The sequence below is a fragment of the Siniperca chuatsi genome, linkage group LG13, assembly GCF_020085105.1.
Source record: "Siniperca chuatsi isolate FFG_IHB_CAS linkage group LG13, ASM2008510v1, whole genome shotgun sequence".
NCBI classification, from domain to species: Eukaryota; Metazoa; Chordata; class Actinopteri; order Centrarchiformes; family Sinipercidae; genus Siniperca; species Siniperca chuatsi.
Window position 1 is genome coordinate 24,813,645 of NC_058054.1, and position 14,174 is coordinate 24,827,818.

Below are 14,174 nucleotides of genomic sequence, written 5' to 3' on the forward strand. Positions count from 1 at the left end.
GCAGAAGCTGCAATTTTTGATAAAAGGTAAAACATGTGATGAAGCAGCATTAGTACTGTAGTGATGCAGAGATGCCCTGGCTTATAAATCTTGTTCTCCAGATGTAAGAAAACTTTGTTTGGTACAGACCACAACAAATGTCACATTATCATGATTTTAATAGTGAAAGTGAAAATTCATTCCAACTAATTGTGAATCATATCGTAATATCTGTCAAAATAATTGCAATATGATTTTTTTTTACCACATCGTGCAACCTTAGCATGCATTAAAAAGTGTGAAACCAAATAACTACAACATACACATTTGGGCTGAAAGTTGATTTTACCATTTGAAAATGTCCCTTGATTTTTTGACATTTGACAATTATTAAAAAAATATGAGAAGAATAAGTACAAGGACACAGTATATTTTGGACCGTGGAACTAAAATATCTTCAGCTGAATTAAAGACAGCAAGCAATTGCTCTAAACTGAAATGGACAGGTGAGATAAACGCAGACCCTCTGTGTCCTTTAAAATAACATAGTTTGATAAAAGCAGAAAATAAATACTTAGAAAAAAATATACCTGAGGATTTATTTGGCTTAACCTGACACTACAAACATTGTATTAAAAAGCCTCAAACAACCTTCTCAACTACTACTGTAGTGAGTCCTCCGTGCACGCCAAAGTTAGTCAAGGAGTTCCACAAGGTTCTGTGCTTGGACCTATTCACCTTATATATGCTTCCTCTAGGCAATATTATTAGGAAACACTCCATAATCTTTCATTGTTATGATAACCAATTATATCTATTGATCAAGACAGATGAAACTAACCAGTTAGCTAAACGTTAAGCATGCCTTAAGGACAAAAACCTGGATGACCTGCAATTTTCTGATGTTAAACTCTTTTAGTAATAACTAAAGTAGTACTTATTGTACTTGGCCCCAAACACCTCTGAGACACATTATCTAAAGACATAGTTACTCTAGATGGCATTGCCCTGGCCTCCAGCACCACTATAAGGAACCTCAGAGTTATCTTTGATCAGGATTTATCCTTTAACTCCCACATGAAACAAACTTCAAATTCTTTCACCTACGCAACATTGCAAAAAGCAAGCACATCCTGTCTCAAAATGATGCCAAAAAACTAGTGCATGCATTTGTTACTTCTAGGTTGGACTATTGCAGTTGATCCAGAATGCTGTGGCACGTGTACTGTCAAGAACTAGGAAAAGAGATCATATTTCTCCAATATTAGCTTCTCTGCACTGGCTCACTGAAAAAATCCAGAATTTAAAATCCTTCTCCTCACCTACAAAGCTCTTAACGGCCAGGAACCATCATATCTTAAAGAGCTCATAATACCGTATTACCTGACTCGAACACTGTGCTCCTAGAATGCAGGGTGACTTGTGGTTCTTAGAGTCTCCAAAAGTATTGGGAGCCAGATCAGGTCCTAATTTGGGTTCAGGAGGCAGACACCATCTCCACATTTAAGAGTAGGCTTAAGACTTTCCTCTTTGATAAAGCTTATAGTTAGGGCTGGCTTGGGTGAGCCCTGAACCATCCCTTAGTTATGCTGCTATAGGCCTAGACTGCTGGGAGACTTGATGCACATCTTTCCTCTCTCCTCCTCTTCCTCTCCATCTGTATGCATTTTTTCCTATAACTGCATGTTAATAACTCGACATCTTCTGTCTCCCGTAGTTTTGTGCTTTCTCATTTTCTCTCCTCTCTCCTTCTGTTGCTTTCAGCAGGTATTTCTGCTTCTGGAGCTGCAGAGACTGGATTTGTGGTCGTGGGCCACTTGCTGCCCCAGTGATCCTGCTTGACAACTGCTACTACAGTTGTTGCTATTGGCTCTGTTACTAATACTCTCATTATTATTCCTATAGCTGTCATTCCTATTATTATTAATTTATTAATATTAATGTTACCACTACCCATTACATTATTACTATTTTAAAAATTCTAGGTGGTATTTGCATTGTGCTTCCCTCCCCCCCAAGTTTTTTCTTGCCACTGTTGCCAAATGCTTGTTAATGGTGGGATTTGTTGGGTCTCTGTAAATAATATTATAAAGACTACGGTCTAGACCTGCTCTATAAATAAAATTGAATTGAATATTTGAAAAATAATTATTATTATTTTGTAACATTAAAGTAGGGGCTTAGAGCTAGCCAAGACAACAAACTTTGACAGCCACAAAACTAAAAGATAAAAATATTCAAACTGTGAGAAACATTTTTAATGAAACAACACCTATAATAACAAGACTAACACTGATGTTGGTTATTATTATCAGTAACCACAGGCAGCCAGCTGAGGCATCCACTTTGTTGCCCTGCAGCCAAACACATGCACCAGGAGGAGGAAGGCAACAGTGAATAAAATAGTGGTTTGAATTTTATGTACACATTTTCCATGGTGTTTGGATAAATATTTGCAAGGATAAAAATGGTGAAGGTTCAGACAATGTCATTGTCAATGTTATCAAATAAATCACGTTAGTGTAGTTTGGACTGTTTAATGTATGCACTAAAGGATTTGGGTGTGCCTTTGTTTGACTACAGGTTTACTGATAAACCTTGTCTTCTTTGTCCTTCCCAATGGTACAGTGGGAAATTGAGTTAGGGACTTCTCTCCATGTATTTCTTGCTGAACCAATGACTTTACATTCAGAGTGGATTTAATTCAGTTATGTTTAGGATGATGGCACACATAGATTAAATTGGCTACATGCCCTGGTGACTGTAACTGGATAGTAACTTGGTTAAAGTTGAAGGTCTGTAAGAAAATTTACTCTTCAAACTCTGAAACTGTTCAGGCTACTCTGTTGTTTTACCTAAAATTAACCATGTAAACACTGTCACTAAAAACTTGTGTACAATCATTAACTGTGGAATCAGCAACTAACAATTAATGTCTAACAGTCTCATTTGTTCTCATTCAGATATTTAGAGCTGTTTGCTTCTGAACTCCCCAGGAATCTGTGCAAAAATTGCACTACTCCGCCCTGATCTTCACATGTGTATTATTAGTGGAACTTGTGACATAAATAAAGCAACATGATGGGATTAGTGTAGCATTCCAGATCCTCTGAATCTGTGACCACCCTTTAAGAGCCCTTTAATGAAATTTAGCAACACATTATTTACTAGCAACGTGTGTTGTCAGCCACCATTCAAAGTGAATTTAAGTATGACCATAAATGTCACAAAATCTTGACAATGTTGATAAGCTGCATCATACTGCATCATACTGTTTTCAATGTAAATTCAAAATTTCGGGCATCTGACCATTTCAGGTAAATTGTGGAGCAGGGGTTGTAATTATGTTACTTTAATTAAGAGAGATGGACAGCATATGTTACTCAGTTTTATCTGAAATTACTACTAATTTAAAAGTTGATGTCAATTTGTTAAATTGAATAGACTAACTTCTCACAGGCTTTGCAGCTCAAATACTTTATTGAAGGGAGCCAAATAAGATCAGGTTAATCTGAGAAATATTTCCTAAAGTCAGCAACTGCCTGGAAAAAGTACATTTTTAAAAAATACAATAACTTGAAATTCAACCAGCCAAAAAATAATAATAAAAATACAATTACGAGTCACCAGGAGACAGAGGCCCCTAGACACCTGACACAGCAGGTGTCACTATAATACTTGATACTGAGAGTTATCCGCTGTATGATCTCTGTAAATTAGCAGTAACACTTATTGACCAAAGCCCCATCCATTTGCAAACATGGGATGCACTGGGCATTTGCTAACCCAAGCATATTTAATGACTTCTTGGCAGGCTCTGTGTGCCCTAGTTAGTGCCACCCCCTTTGATGATCCCTTTCAAACTAGAGCACACACTGCAAATGGCCAGACACATCTTGTTTGCTTAATTGTGGAGATTCATAAAATTGCTAAGAAAAACTTTCAAACTTAATACACTAATCAGCAATGTTTTTGTTTTTATGGCACTTTTTTATGTCCTATTTGATGTCTTTGGCAATTGTGCATATGCATTTTTTTTTGTTGCATCATAACATGGATTCTAATATTAAACATAAATGCTTTGTGGATGTATGCAACAAAGAATGTATTAACTGACAAAAAAAAATATTATAACTATTTATCAGAATATGAAACTGGTGCCAACTTTATTCAGATATTCATCATCATCTCAAGTGTAAATCTCACAGGAAGCCATGTAAGCCTGAATGGACTTCCAGGGCTTGCTATAAGTGGAGTGGGCACCAGGCTTAATAGCCGATTTAAGCACTATTGTGTAGCCCTTCAGTCGGGGTCTGAGTAGGGCTGTTATGCAGAAATTTAGCAATAATGCATTAGATATTTATGAGTAGAAAATGTTTCATAACTGAAACACTAAAATGATGGAAAAACATTAACAAAATAGGAGAAAGGAAAAACCATTCAAGCAATAATTCACCTACTAAAACCTTAGAAATAATTGTTTTGTTGTTGTTTTTTACATTTTGTCTTTATTTAGGGGCTCATAAAATTTGTTACAGGAACAATGTTGAAAATACAAATTCACCGAATGGTAGGCATTCTCCTTAGTAACTTATCTGGTGGGAAAAAACAATGACAAGCAGGTGCAAAGTAACAAAAAAAACATGATTTAGTCTGACCAAGAAAGCTCTCTTCCATTAAAGTCAAAACAAATCATGTAAAATAAAAGATGGAGCAGGATTTATTACTCACCCACAATTGGTGTGCTGCTCAGACGCAGTGCACTCAGTGCTGCCACTGGTGGTTGGAAGATAAATGAGTCTACCGTTTCATTCGGTAGTTTACCTGTTATAATTTAACATGGGTCTACAGATTGCCATGAGATTTGTAAAAACATTGATGGTTCCCAGAGAATGATTTCTAATGAGGTGAGGTTTACATTGGTGGTTTTAAGTGAATTGTCTCAACAATTATTGGATGGATTGCCATGATATTTGGTTCCCCTCTTGATGAATTGTAATAACTTTGGTGACCATCTGACTTTTCATCTTGGGCCATCATCTGGTCAACATTTTAGTTTGGCCAGGTATTTGGTGACCAAATTTTACCAAATCCCTGCAAAATTAACTACACTCCCATCAGCCTCAGCTGAACTTTGTGTTCACTGCAAGTTGGCAAATGTTTGCATGTTAACAGGTTGCACTAAGATGGTATTGATAGTATTGGCACTCTAAGCATGTTAGCATGCTGATGTTAGCATTTAGCTCCAAGCAACACTAGCATTTAGCTCACAGCCTCACCGAGCCGCTAGCATGGCTGCAGACTCTTGGCTTGTTTGTCACTTTGCCCTGGCCTGAAGGCATTTTTCCCTCCTTTTCAGTCGCTAAAATTCCCTACCATTCGGTGAGTTTGTATTTTCAACACCTTTCAAATTTTATTGAGTGACTGAAATGTTCAGGTTCTGGCAGATGGCCATCCAGGATGGTAGTATTTTAGACCAAGGCTAGGGATGACATGTAACAAAGGTCCTCAGCCGCTATCAGTACGGGCACGTTATATATAATAAACCACTGGGCCACCAAGTGTCCCCTAGAGATAGTTCTAGATGTAATTTTGACACGTCTCGGACAAGAGACAGATAGTAGTAGAAAACTTATTTCCACAAAACACAATCGTGCAAAATAAAATTTTAATATACCTCAGCCACATTTTTATTTTACTTTCTATCTCCAACTTAGTCAAAGAAAAGTTTGTCCTGTCTTTTGTTATGTATCTTGAATAGCAGTAGATATTGTTATCCTGCATAAACACACAAACATCTCCAGATGATTACTTTCCCTGATGTGAAAGGCAAGGAGAAAGGTGTGACTCTATATTTATGTGCTTTTCTTCACAGTATTTGAAGGCAGACACATGCGCAGCTGTTGGCATTAATAGCTTCTTTCCCCAGTGGTAGAATCCAGATTTTCATCTGATTCACCATGACATCAAATCAAGTCTGATGAGATTGTGGAGACATTTATGGAAACATTCTAAATCGATCCCAGTTTTGTAATTCAACAGGCAAATTCGCCATCTTTCATCTCTCCTTTCAAAGTTCCCTCCCTGGATGCCTCCTTGGAATTTTAATAACTCCCTGGCAGGCCAGTGTATACCACCGGAAAGCAGCAGCGCTCCGAATCAAATCAGACCTCCAGATGATAGATGAGTGAGCCTAGTCACAGTCTATAATATATCTGGACTGCCAGCTCACTCCAGTGACAACTGAAAAATGCCAATGAGCCAGCAGGAGCCAGTGCTTGGCCCCTGCGGTGCTTTTTTTTTTTTTCTTCTGCAGGTGCTACATTGAAATTCATTAGTGAGGTGGTTCAACATATCAGAAAGTACAAGGGGAAGAGTGATAGAGGGTTTGCTGCGGGGTGGTCACTGCGACCCGGCCTTAATGTGCTCCAATGTTCTGAGGGCACATCTGCTGTGTGGTCTCGCATGGGAAACCTGGGGAGGGGGTGGGCAACCTGGCATTTACCTTTGTCTTTGAGAGAGCAAAGTAAATTGGCAGCTCGACAGCAAAACGTAGGCACTCGGTATGAGAGATATAGTGAGCTGAACTCCCTGAAGAGCAGCAGAAAAATGCCAGTTCAGCCCCCTGGGTTTTGAGCGCTCACAGAGGTGTGTGTGTGGAAAGGCTGCATCCATAATCTGAGGCTGGTGTAAAGTCTTACCATCAGCGATGAGGTGCTCCGGCACATGTAGGATTACCCGGACTGAGAGGCTACAGGAGAGGTGAGAGGAGTAAACCAGGCCGATCACGCAGCTGATGACACTGATCAAAGTCAGGGTGGTCTTATTGATGGGGCTCCGTGGGGAACCTGCTGCTGGAAACAAACACACAGGGAGGGAGTGGGGAGTGGTGGGAACAACAAAAGATAGAGATATGTGAAGCAGTGACCGCTTTTGATTTCCACACAACCCCTCCATACCATAAACATAGATGCACATAGCCACATGAAGATATACACACACTGCCTACACAGGGAGTCATTTTACAAACAAGCCAAAAAATGGGCTTAGCACCCATGAAAAGGACCTTTGGATCAAAAACCTCAAGCCTTTAGAAGGTTTAGACTAGGCATAGCTCAGTGGCACAGAAATAAGGTTTACCTTTTAAGGGTATTAACAGCCACACTAGGATGTGGGGAAAAAAAAGAGACATGGGCCTAAATATAAATGGTTTAGAGGTTTTTTTGCAACCTTCCCTCTTTCCTCTGCTCTCCCTCACAGCCAGAGCAAGAATGCTTCCCTTATCTGCTTTACTCCAGAGTGCAACACAGAAAGTGTTAAACGTGACCTCATACCCACAGGGGCATGCATACATGCATTTACACACACAGACACACACACACAAATCACACAGTGACCTTGAATAAAGCCACTCACACTTTTTGTTTAAAGTGGTTATTTTTTTCACTAGCAGAATAACTCTAGATTATATTGTCACTTTTAAATTACTCTGGCAGAATTTTCTCATTCAAAAGCTGCCCAAGGCGATCCTTTAAACAAAAGCCAAAGTAGAAAGCTGACCTATCGTATTATGTATAAAGCTAGTTTATTTAATAAAGTAACCCAGAAACTGGATGTGGGGCATAATCCACCTTTTTGACATCCTTTTTTAAAGTTGATCATTTATACATTTTTATACATTTGGCTATTACATAAAAAAGTGGAATTTTTCAATATTCACTTCCTTCCTCTCATCATTCCTATGACTTAAAGAAATACTTCTGTCATGCCTCATGAATCATCCCCGCCTCTGGATCTAAACAACATAGTTAGGGCAGTGTTGCAACCACTTGATTCTATCCTTAAGCCTCGCTCTAATTAAAGGTGTTGGTTACATTTCTGGAGGCTTCGCCGTGTTTGTGACACCTGTGCATATGACGGGGGAATAATTGGCTTGAAGGCCTTGTAAAGGCTTGTAACGCCTTCTGACAGCAGCTATTATTTTGAGGGCATTGTCTCTTTATTTTATTTTTTTCCCTATGTCTCTCTTTCACACCCCATTACTGTACATCAAAGCTGTAAGAACATTGCATGCTGACGGATAAAGCATGCTGCACCACTTCACTTTGACAGCATTTGCACAGAATCCTCCTTAGAAATAATATTCGTGTGTAATATTATTTCAAAATATAGCGTTTTTCATGTAGTAAGATGCAATCTATATCAAAATATTCTGCACTGAAAGCCTCTGATCTCGTCTTGTTTGATTTCAGTCAACAAGATTGTATGCAGATGCACTGAGATCAGTGTTACATGCTCACAATCACTGTTAAAACATTCTAAACACACCTATGTATACACACATCATACTGTATACACAAATTCTATGTACAGTATTTCAGGAGTCTAAATCATGAGCACACAACACTGGAGCCATCCATCTGCTTTATGCACTGTAAAGGTTACTTGTCATGCGTCGTGGCGATGATAATACCATCAGACGGCGGGATAAACTGTCTGTAGGTGTATGAGTCCTCCTTACCCCCTGAGCCCCACGCGCTGTTGGCGTTACCATTTCTCATACCTCGACTCCGGCGGCGACTGCGGTTTGGGTCGGTGTAAAAGGCCAGCTGAGGCTCGCTGTCTGCCTCTGTCCCAGAGTCGCCGTCTGGGTTCAAGAAAGTTGAACCCGCTGTTGGATTCACACATAAAGAAATAAATAATACACCTACAGTCAGGAAAAAAAAAATAATTCTAGCCCAATAGTGGGGAATTTGTCCTCAAGTTGCTCACACAGAGAAGGCAGGGAAAAGGCAGCCAGAATAGAAGATGAAGTCACTGCTGGATTTAGTGTGGAAACAGATCAGAGCATAAAAGTTTTCTTCAATCAATAATTGCCAGCAGATATGGGTGCAGAAATGTACAAAATGAAGCTTCTTGAGTTTGGTCTGTGCTTTTTAACTGAATGGGTTTTTGCTGAAGAAGTCCTTGGGGGGAATGCAATTTGAGTGAATAGTACCTCACCTTGGACCGTTTATTAAATATCGGCAAGTTTTGCCTTGTAGAGTGAACCTTTCACAGTGGATATTGTAAGTATACACAATGGAAGATAAGTGATATAATAATGTAGAAAACCAAGTTGGATGTGTGAGTTTGCAAATTTAAAACCTTCCTCATATTAATACAAGGACAGAATTGGCCATGCATTATGTACTGTACACAGGCTGTGACATTTATGAATGAGTAATGATATGATCTTTGAAGTTAGTTACAGAAAATTTTGTGCTGTTGCATAAACGAACGGTTCAAATTTGAATGACTGCACAAAATTCTAGTGTGTATCTCATTACCTTATCATTATTTTAAGCAAAGGTGTAATTTACACTGGTCACGCTGGGGACATGTCCCTACCACTTTTTGAAATGGCTGATTTTGTCCCCATCACTTTTGAAAAGCATGATTTGTTAAAAGAATAAAAAATCTAATCAATAATTTGAGTTTCTTTTAAAATTAACATGATAAATAAATTGAAAAAATCTAATCCCTACTCCAGTTTAATTCAAATGGTAAATGGTAAATGGACTGGACTTGTATAGCGCCTTTCTAGTCTGACTACTCAAAGCGCTTCATTCAAGTTCTCACATATTGATGTTTAAACATTATGCTTAGAATGAGTCATGATTGGTTGAACTCTCTGTTTCTTGAATGTTAAAAAAGTATGCAGCATCGAAACAACAAGGCATATTTTAGGGCAGTGATATTGGCTATTGTTATCACCAGGCTGACTGATATGCCCTGGTGCTTTCCACAGCAGATGTGACTTTGGCATTGTTCGATTGTCATGGTGTTGCAGCTGTGGATGTGATGGATGACTGTTACTTGTGCGGTTGACATTGTGCGTTTTATGCTGACTATTTTCGTATTGATGACACTGTAGTAGCCTTGGCTATGGCCTTTTGATGTGCTGTTGTGCGAATTTTTTGCAGAACCACCGTAAATTATCTACTCCGACCTCATACTGATCCCCCCATTACATTTCCTAAAATCGCACGACGACCAAAAAATCTGAGCCCTTATGTCCCCACCACTTTTCAACACAAAGTGACGCCCTTGATTTTAAAAGTGCTATACTGTAGCTTCAATAGTTTTGGATAAGTTTGAGACTGAACTATGTGCCTAAGGACTTGGTCACATCAGCATTTAAAAATGCTAATTTTTGGTACGAAAATTGATTCATTTCAGTGGAAACTGAAATCAGTGAATTTGCTCATGGAGGACATCTGCTTTTCTAAGCAGATGTCAACTTTGGTGACCTTTGACATGCAAATTCACACCATTGACCAACTGAAAAATCTTGACAGTGCTGTCCTTGGAATGGAGGAAGCTGCTGTATCATATTAGCTGCATGCTCCATCCAATTTTATATAGCTCTTTCCTGCTTGTATATTCTGTATTAAAAAAAGCTGCAACATTTGTAGTCAGTCTTGAGTAAGGAGCGGATGGTACAAATGCATTGCCATAAATTGACTGTTAACTGTTATAAGGTTACTGCCACCTATTTCAAACACAGCCCTGCATCAAAAAAGAAAAGGATTCAGAAACAGACAACCAAACAGGATTATCCTTATTAAAAAGTTTCCGTATCTTACAATGACCATCCCCATTTTTGGGTCAAAACAATAAGATTTCTTAGAACTTTACTTGTTGCTTCATCCTGTCTTTGGGTATGATTTGGGGGGTCAAATGGTAAGGTTCTTGATTTAAAAATATGCAATTTCACAAAAATTGCTATAGTTAAATCATTATTTAACTGTCTTCTTGTACTTATTCGCTAACTACCTAGCTATTTGGCACTCAATTAGTGTGATGAACATTGTTTTATCAGTGCTTATCATCGCACATTAGTAAACAACCAGTTCTGACCCATTTTTTTCTCATAGTATCTATCTGTAGCAGCTTGACACAGCTTTGTGTTGAAAACAGGTGGCAATACTGTAGATCTGATATTTTGTCACTTATAGGAATATTTAGGGGGAAATGGGGTAAGTGACATTGGGGGAGGCTGCAAAAGGTAATCCATTTAAAAAATATAGATGGAAAAAGGACATACATACAGTATGTGAGATGAAGACTAAATAAACAGCTAAACACGTACAAGACATATTTGGCTGTGGTCTTTCGTCAGACAATACCAACATGACTCTTGATATTTCTATATGTTGGTTTGTTTCCTTTTACCTTTTTCATGTTGCAATTCCTGAAAAAGTCAATAACGCAAGCCTTCATAAAAAAATTCAATTCCAGTGGAAAGGAAGACAGAAGAATACTTGTTAAATAAAAAAATCATTCTCCAATTTGTATTTTGGTGAAATAGTATGTCCCTCTCTTGTTTCAATGTAGGAAATAGCAAAAATCAGCAATGAATAAAGCCTGACTGGTCTGTCATTTAAAGCTACAATATAATCTTAAGAATGAGGACTGAGGTACAAAACAGTTTGATAAACAAACTACTCTTACAATACGATAATGCCTTTCAGCTGAGTGTGTTTTAGCAGAGGCATTAGCTATATTTAGAGGGCATGTATTGAAGCTTGTCTTACAAGTGTTAGCGGATTGCGAATCACGAACTGAGGGGGAAAATCCATCAAAGCAGCAAAGATTTGCTGCCTCAGCGGGATATATGTGAACCGAAATAAAATTCATGCTAAGGTTTCACAGTGACAAGAGCTTTAAAAATCCCCAAACAAGACACAGTGTTTGATTAAACTGGAGAAGATCCCTCAGAAAAAATTAAGGAATGAAAACACTGTTGGCAGCAATGTCAATGTGACAAACTAAGAAGGACTTTTTCATGACAGCAGCTTCATCAGCTTTTTAATATTGTTGGGTTTAGAACAATATGCACTGAAGATATGAATGCGTAGTGTAAATATTATTGGCAGCCATGACTATCTGACAGCACAGATGTTGGCGTTGCTTTACTTCACAAGTGGGAAGGCTTTTTTGATGACACCATTGTTTCAGCATTTCACACGATTGATTTAATAATAAAGCAATATTCACTGCACAATTTCCCCCCAGAAATGTTTACTGGCAGGGAAAAAAGTCCTCTGGAACAGTATTCAGTGTGCTATTAAAACTCAGCAGTGAAATGAAGACAAATAAAATCCCCATGCAGTGATTTGGGAAATGGAGCTACTTCTTCAAACATACAATATGTTCCAATAACTACAAAATAATAACAAATAAGTAGACTTTAGTTAAATATAAATCATGCAGGCACATTTTGATTGTATGTGACACTACACTTGATCCACCATTTGAAAATGTATTTCCTCTTTAAGTATGTTTTTGTCATTGTTATGTTGCTGCCTCAATCACTCAGGCCAGGATGCTGTTAATACTGTACTACTACTACTACTAAGAGCAACAATGTACGCACTGAAGCTGTATGATGAAATTAACTAAAAAACAAGAAGCAAAGATGCAAAACAGTGTCAAATTCAAGACAATAAAATGCTATTTTAATTAAGAGTAAAGCTGTATTTATAGTTGTGTGTTAAGGAGTCACGACGGGCTACATGCGCAGGCATAAACGTAACGTCATAAAACATAACAGAGGAAATTAATTTGTTTTTCAAATGGGGGATATAGTGTAGTGTCACATACAATCAAAATGTGCCTGCATGATTTATATTAAACTAAAGTCTACTTATTTGTTCTTATTTTGTAGTTATTGGAACATATTGTATGTTTGAAGAAGTAGCTCCATTTCCCCAATCACTGCACTTGTCTTCATTTCACTGCAGTTTTAATAGCACACTGAATACTGTTCCAGAGGACTTTTTTCCCTGCCAGTAAACATTTCTGGGGGGAAATTGTGCAGTGAATATTGCTTTATTATTAAATCTGACGTGTGCCTCATCAAAATGTAACTACACATCAGGGTTATGGCGGAACAGAGATACCATGTGGGAACTGAAGGACTATGACTCGTCAGCTTGGGATGCTTGTGTTTTCTCCTACAAGTTCCTGTTGCCGATAGAGATTGTTGATAGTGAAGACAACATTAAGGAAGATGAAGAGTGACTCAGTGGTTTTCTCCTTTTTGGGAACACACATCTCTCAAAACCATTTCCACTGCAAACTTTCTGCTCACCGCAATATCAAACTATAAATCAATATCTGTTAATCTTGAGTCAAGCATAAATTAAAGGATCAGGGCATCACCAAATTTATTAGACAATTGACTAAAACCCAAAAATGCCAACTTTCTGGTGGTGACTCATTAAAGTCAGTCAGCTTCATCATCTGGTGACTATGAATGTCTGCACACAATTTCATGGCAACCTAGTCAATAGTTGTTGAGATATTTCAGTTTGTGCCAAAGTAGTGGACAGCCCGATCGACGGACCAACATTGTCTGATAACATCTTGTACTTTTTTTTCCCACACCCGCACTTCTCTAGGTATGGCAGAGTTTCAAAGACAAAGCAGAGGTTGCAATATGTTTTTGACAGGTAATGTACTAGCTGATCTGGAGCCAGCTGCACAGATAAATTACCCATATCTTATAAACTCACTTGCACACTATAGATTTTGTTTGGATCAATTTTGCGCAAGCTGAGCAAGCCAGCCACTTAGTCTTATCTCACAACAGATGAAACTACAGTACATGAGATAATTTAACAGAAGCTGCAGTCCTTTCATAAAGTCATTGTCTGTACAATATGCAGGCTTTGTGCTCGCAAAATTATTTTGCGCGTTGTGTCAAAGTAAGTAGTGTTAGCACGAGTCTGGATGTTCTGCCATCTTTGTTGTGCATCAAAAATAATTCAAATTTCCTCTTGCCGCTGTAGAAAGTGACAATGTGCAGGGTTTTTCCACAAGGAGGTTGGTATACTGTAATATAAGTATAGGGAGATGTAGACATTTCATTCTCTGCTTTAAAAATATTTTATTCTGACAGTACCCAGTTGGAAAATAATAACTGAGGCCTTTCAGAGATATGCTTTGTGACAAGGCCTGAATATGTGTATTTCTACAATGTATTGAGAGCATGTTAGTTTTTCTGAGCAATGGAAATGTGTACTAAGCATGAAACATTTGTTGTTATGCCATTGACAGCACTATAGATATGTCCTGATTCAAGGGTCATCCATTTCAGAGAATGTAGCCTATAAAGATGTGGCCTTCAGAGGAAAGAAAGCTAGTGG

The 14,174-nt window shown here is 38.2% G+C and overlaps 1 protein-coding gene across 11 annotated transcripts in view; it reads right to left on the reverse strand.

Moving 5' to 3' along the window:
• astn1 (astrotactin 1) overlaps positions 1-14,174 on the reverse strand; it is a 439,680-nt gene that overhangs the window by 307,258 nt on the left and 118,248 nt on the right. For 4 of the 11 annotated variants that reach the window (XM_044219836.1, XM_044219837.1, XM_044219840.1 and 1 more), the window contains 2 exons: positions 8,501-8,650; positions 6,681-6,830 (listed from right to left, as the gene is read on the reverse strand). In XM_044219836.1, coding sequence (XP_044075771.1) covers positions 6,681-6,830; positions 8,501-8,650 — 300 coding nt within the window. Of the gene's footprint in view, positions 1-6,680; positions 6,834-8,500; positions 8,651-14,174 lie in introns of all 11 variants that reach the window. The other 7 variants (XM_044219839.1, XM_044219844.1, XM_044219848.1 and 4 more) reach the window with 4 other exon arrangements.